This window comes from Montipora foliosa, chromosome 6, assembly GCF_036669935.1.
Source record: "Montipora foliosa isolate CH-2021 chromosome 6, ASM3666993v2, whole genome shotgun sequence".
Taxonomy (NCBI): Eukaryota; Metazoa; Cnidaria; class Anthozoa; order Scleractinia; family Acroporidae; genus Montipora; species Montipora foliosa.
Window position 1 is genome coordinate 31,066,207 of NC_090874.1, and position 6,478 is coordinate 31,072,684.

Below are 6,478 nucleotides of genomic sequence, written 5' to 3' on the forward strand. Positions count from 1 at the left end.
TCCCTTTGCACTTGGTGAATAAATTTGCGAGTCACGCACAGTTGACATTTGCGCCTCTGTATGATAAGGACATTATAGCGAAGTAATGAAGTTACCTCATCGTAATTTTCTGATCTCTGGTATCTGGGAGTGTCATCGCCTCTTCGACGGTTGACGTGCAATGACACTCCACAGGTCGCGATCGGCAGCTTGGCTGGTGCAGGCGTAGGCTGGCTGGCAGGTCCACTCCTTGATGTCCGCCATCCAGTTGTTCCGCGGCCGCCCTCTTGGTCTCTTGCCTTCTAACTTTCCTTCCAATGCTGTCGTCAAGATATTATAAATGGCCAAAATACTTGAAATACGGCGGGGTGGTGATTTCTTTGCCTAAAAGCAACTCACTTAACGAAACTATACTTCTTCCAACAACAGCAAGAAATCTATAGCTAGAAGGTTCAAGAACCTCTAAAATCAGTACACGATGTAGAATGCTAGAACGGAAGAGGGGTTCTAAAATCTCTAAAAGTTCTAAAGTTCTAGAATATCTATGGTCCATGTTGTGAGTCTAAAATTTCTAAAGCTCTAGAATATGTAAGATCTTTTGGCGGTTCTAAAATCTCTAAAATCTCTAAAGTTCTAGAATATCTATGGTCCATGTTGTGAGTCTAAAATTTCTAGAGCTCTTAGACTAGGATATGTTAAGTCTTTTGGGGGTTCTAAAATCTCTAAAATCTCTAAAGTTCTAGAATATCAAACGATCCCTTTGGGTCCTTTGGGGCTTTTAAAATCTCTAAACGTTCTACAGTTCTAGAATATCCATGGCCCATGTTGTGAAAGCTAAATAGCCCCAAAGCTAAAATTTTAAAAGAGTGCCTAATCACTGAAACGGGCGCTTGGGCTTCATCAATAAACGAGTGCTATATTCCTCACACCATCTCGTAAAGAGTGTGATAAACCGAACCGTAACATGAAAGCTAAAATTTAAATGAAAGAACGAGACTAGTTAGAAGAACCAAAGGGATCGTTTGATATTCTAGAACTTTAGAAATTTTAGAGATTTTAAAACCCCCAAAAGACCTTACATATTCTAGAGCTTTAGAAATCTTAGACTCACAACATGGACCATGGATATTCTAGAACTGTAGAACGTTTAGAGATTTTAGAAGCCCCAAAGGGATCGTTTAATTGATATTGTCACCTCCTCTATAGCTATCTTCTATTTTAGAGTTATTTTAAAAAGGCTGAGGGGCTTTGGGGCTTCAAAAATTTCTAAACGTTCTACAATTCTAGAATATCCATGGTCCATTTTGTGAGTCTAAGATTTCTAAAGCTCGAGAATATGTAAGGTCTTTTGGGGTTTCTAAAGTTCTAGATATCAAACGATCCCTAGCTCTTCTAACTAGAACAGTTCTAGAATGCTATAGAAGTTTCTAATGTCAAGACCTGCACCTTTATGAAGGATTCAAACAGCTTCAATTCTTACAGAGTTCGATGAAAATCCGGATTTATAACATGCGGTGTGGCAACCAAAGCGATGGGAACTGTGTTGGGGTTTCAGTGTGAAAGTACAAACGGGTACGAACACTCTTTATTTTATTCTTATGACTCGTTTTTCATTATTAATATTTTATTTTACCCGCTGTTCGCATTTTACCCCTGACCGGTTTTTGATGACTAATAGCCGTCGTCACACAGTAGACTTTTTACCTAGGTAAACTCGACTTGTTGCCGACAGTTTACCTCGGGATTTTTTTCAGTGTGATCGATTTTTCCCCAAGTAACTTACCTCCGGGAAATTTCATCTTCTGGAGCTTCGTTATGTCACGAGAACAATAGAGTTTCCCTTGACAGCTACCCCAAAGTGTTAGCTAGGGAAAATTCATTTCACCACGAATGTCTTCATGACAGATCCGGACATATAACACTCTGTGAGCATGTGTGAGGTCATCTAGCAAACCTTTTTGAGATAAATTTGTTTTATTACTGCAAAGTGCGAAAACGATGGCACAATTCAGAGCAAGTATTTGTTTTTGTTTAGAATTTGAAATTTCACTTCAGTCTTAGGTTGATTTGGAATCTTCTTTCAAGCGAGGAACTGTTTTTGTTGCAGAAACAGTTTGTATTCTCAAGACGAGCCGCAACAAGGTTATTACAACGGCTTACTATTCAACTCTCGGCGCGAGGAAAGCCGTCCAGAACCAGATCTTTCTTTACCCACTCTGGCAAACCAGGGTAGTGTGACCTTTCAAGATTATTTCACTTAGGTAAAGTGAAACCCGAGATGAATTTATCTCGGACAATTTTGCCCTAGGTAAATTGGTTTTACCTTGTAAAAGTCCGCAGTGTGACCACGGCTAATAACTGGCTCGTTATCAAAGCTAAAAGGCTTAAACCTGGAGACTTGACTACGCTTTAACAGATTCAGTGACCAAAAGCGTATGTTCCTGAAACAAAATGTAAACAATGACGTCGGCAAAGGCTACACATCAAGTACACTTCAAATGAGTTGCGACTTTGACTTTGGCATAGAAACTGAACTTGATGTCTTTTGTACATGCCAACCCTCGTAATAATTGAAAGCTAATTAACTAAAAACAAACGGGATGATGTTATACAATTGAACGCCGTGATAGAAGCCCATGTAAGTTCGGTGCTTATTCGGAATTTTAGTTACTGGAGTTGCAGTTTTCCACTGAGACTCTGGGAACGAAGTTGGTCTCTTACCTGAATCTATACATGAATAAACAGAAAATACATTACCTTCCCTATTTATTCCTTTTTTTTTTGACAGATGACTCTAGGACTATTGCCAAGGGGAAATTTGTCGAAACCAAAGGCCTTGGAATTAGTAAAAAAGGCAGATCGCAAGTTTACATTTATACCCATGGTATTTATTTTGCTGCGGATCTGGGGGACCATCAGATTCTTTCGATTCTTGGCTTATCATCCTCGCGATCCACCGCTGCTGGAATGGCTAATACTATGTCAAGTAAGATCTAATAAACCAACCCCGTTCCCCCTGGTTGGGGCTGGTCACGTGGCTCTCCTTGACAAACATTGTCCCACTGGTTTAGGGTCTTCGTTATATTTTTCCCCGCAAATGGGCGAAAGCGTAATCGTTTGACAAGGCAGTTTTTAATAAATAATCTTTCAAAAAGGTCAAAACAGCTGATGTTATATTCCCACAGGAGATTCCCACAAAAGTGGTCAAGCTAAAAACAAGAGCTTTTGTGACTGGTAAGACCTTCAATGTCGAGCGGCGATTGAAGTTCGCTAAAAAAAATTCGTTAGTAGCTAAAGTTGCTTCTACAGAACATACACTATCATAAAGAATAAACCACACACCACTTTTACTTCATAAAATGTCTCTTTTATTTTACTGGCCCTAAAAATATACTTCACAATTTGTTAAATTACACGCTAAAGCTCGGTGCAGTGTACAGTTGCAAGAATATAAACTGTCGACTCGCTCTGCAAGCTTGCGGCTTAGGAATCACGAAAGAAAAACGAAAAAAAATACCAGCACAGTTAGTTTGAGGTCGATATGTGACATAAACATATGACACCGACTGATTGATCGCCGAACATGTTTGTTTCCCGTGGATAAACGTCTTGCTTGTTTTCTTTCACGACAAAACGTTCTTTTCTTTAAACGTGTCGCAAACTATAATAGTATCCTTCGTTATCACTCAATTCGACTGCTGACTTGAGCTTGATCAAGTGTTAAAGTTTTGAATCCGGATTTTCTGTTGCGTCCGATCGATTTGACAACAACATTTTGTCTTTCACGTCGAATTCCATGTGTAGTACATTCATCACCTTGCTGTGAAACTGTTTGTCGATGGTCGCCTGGCCTCAAAATCAAATGCGTTGTGATTCCCTTCCTCGCAATGATGGTAAGGCCTACACTGCCACCTCTCCCCAAACACACATTTTTAGACACATGACCGGCCCCAACAAGGGTCTCTTTTCAAAGACAGTGGAGACTCTCGGAAACGAGGTTGCTCGTAAACTACTCTTTCGAACACATTTTATCGCCATCCGATAACATTTAGTTCAATGCTGTGATAGTATCCCCATATTGTGCTGATTGTGGTGCGCTTGCAATCATTAATCACGTTCCTTCGCCTCTGATCTTATTATTTTTAGCAAGAGTCCATCACCTTAATGGACTCTTGATTTTGCAGGATTTACTCAGTTTACAAGAAGAGACATGCACTCTTTGTTTTAAGTATTAAGTTTTAAACTGATCAAGCACTTGTCTCTTTCCAGGGTGTTGGTGACAGTGGCCAAGGCTTGGCCAATTTTGTGTTGTTTTGCTTGTTTACTGACAAGATAAGGAAAACGTTCAAAATTGGCTGCGACTCTATCAAACCATACTGTTACAGTGTGCCAAAGAAACATCAACTATTTGATACTCAAAGTACAAATTTTCCACTGAATGCGGCTTCGGACGTTTCTTCTTATGGAACAGGCGGCTATGTCACGGTCATAGCCTATTGAAACGATCCGGGTAATATGTCAGAATCTAAACAGTCGTATTAAATACAATTTACTGTTCCAGACAAAGGAAATAAAAACATTCATGTATCATCCAAATGCAGCCGTGTCTGTCAAGTGTTTGCCTCCTACCCAAGTAAATTAAGGCATGGGCCCCGACCTGGCTTCAAATTATTGCACAAAAACTTAAGGGGGTGGTCCAACTTCTGAAGGTTTAGTGATAACAACCTAAGCTTTTCGAAGACTAATAACGTCAGAAAAGGTTTTATATTGATGTGGATGACGTATGCAAATGAGCTCACGTGACTTGTTAACATTTTATGCTAAAATTTATTTAACTGCCCTACAATTAGATTGGTCAGAATGATGTGAACTGTGCTTGGCCTTTGTTACATATGTCTTTAGTTTTGGAAATATACAGCATTTGTTCTAGTCCCCAGTCCCCTATGGAAAAGGATTTATTTTTTGGGACATTTATTTAAAATTATCTTGAAATATCCAATAGTGTTACCATCAAAACGGTAAATCGAGCCACCGGAAAATGATAAAAAGTGTTGCCTTTTTGCTGAGAAGATTTCTGTGCTAAAAACAACTTTGACATGTCACGTGATAATATGTCATCCTATATAGCAGTTAAGGTAATTCCTTAGTATTGCATTGCGCATCCCTACCGCGCACGATTTTCGCGTCATTAGCGCGCGCACATGAGCACGTGCGCATACAAAACGTAAGAGATTTCGCTAAAACTAAACTCGATAGCGAAATAAATGCTCCTTTTCTCTCAAACGAGCACGGTGAACCCCGATTTTTTTTCCAGGTATTTGCGAAGAACAGTCTAATAAAGAACATATTTGAAGATGAAAAAAAGTTTGATAGTAGAACATGAATTTTTTTTTGGAAAACAGTTCCGTACTGGGTGTATTTTACCCAAGGCGAGGACTTCAAGCTAACCACGGAACTGTCCCAAAAAGTGCACTATTTCCACAACCAGGAAATCAAAGTCGGCGTAAATGAAGCATTACTGCTTATGTAAATAAAAGAAGCTTTATTTTCAAAATAAATTTTGTGTCTTTGAAGTAACCAAGACTTAATTCTGTATGAAGGTGATTCGAATTTTTAACGCGAAAACAGTAAAAATACCCCATTTTAAGAGCCTGCTGACGCGTAAACAAGCACGGTGACCCCATTTTTTTATTGTTTTTTTTTAATGTTCATATCATGAATGTTAATTATGCCAAGTTTCCGAAAAAGTTTGATAGTAGAACAATTTCAAGGGAATTACCTTAAGGTTTCACATCTTATTGCTGGTAATGATGTCCCAAAGTTATTTGGCGTTATATAAAATGGATCAATAGTTAGACCCTTCACTTATTACTGAGTTGCCATATGGCAATCCACTCGAAAACCGAGGGGCATTTTTCCGGTTTTTTAATTTTTCCTGTGTCCGAAATCTGAAAAGTTGCGCAATAGGGTCTTCCCTGTCACTCCTCTGCTAAATATTGTCTTTGTGCCTAGAATCTTCTACGCGTATCTTTGGTAGGTTTCAGGGGGTAGTAAAAATGTGTAGATTTCATCCGGTAGGCACAGTAGAATATTCAATTAACCTGCAATGGCGTCGAAGTCGATGTAACGTTGTTTAAACAAAATTATGCTCTTATGGAGCTCAAGAATGGAACGTAAATTGGATAAACAAGACAGGCGGAGAAGAATATACATCTGGAATCTTAAAAGCAGCGAGTAATGGTCTTCCGTCTAGACGAATTATGCGTCTCTCATGTTATCCGTCTAGAGTAAAGACATGATGATCTATATGAGCCCCATAATTCGTCTGGGGCGAACTTGGGCAAACATTTTTTCTGCGTCTATTAAATTCGTCTAGTATAAAGACGGGCACCAGACGCATAATTCGTCTGGACGAACTATCCAGTTTAGTGCGTCTTCAAAGACCGGGTAAGGTATATACTTCGTCCAGAAGCATAATGCGTCGTGTGCCCGTCTTTAT

At 39.3% G+C, this 6,478-nt stretch overlaps 1 protein-coding gene across 1 annotated transcript in view; it reads left to right on the forward strand.

Annotated features, from left to right (window-relative positions):
- Window positions 1-4,587, forward strand: part of LOC138007129 (G-protein coupled receptor 157-like) — a 9,137-nt gene extending 4,550 nt beyond the window's left edge. Inside the window, exons 2-3 of the mRNA XM_068853874.1 lie at window positions 2,768-2,965; window positions 4,249-4,587. Of these exons, the coding sequence (XP_068709975.1) occupies window positions 2,768-2,965; window positions 4,249-4,479 (429 nt within the window). The 3' untranslated portion in view covers window positions 4,480-4,587. The remainder of the gene's footprint in view (window positions 1-2,767; window positions 2,966-4,248) is intronic.
- Window positions 4,588-6,478: the final 1,891 nt, after the last annotated feature.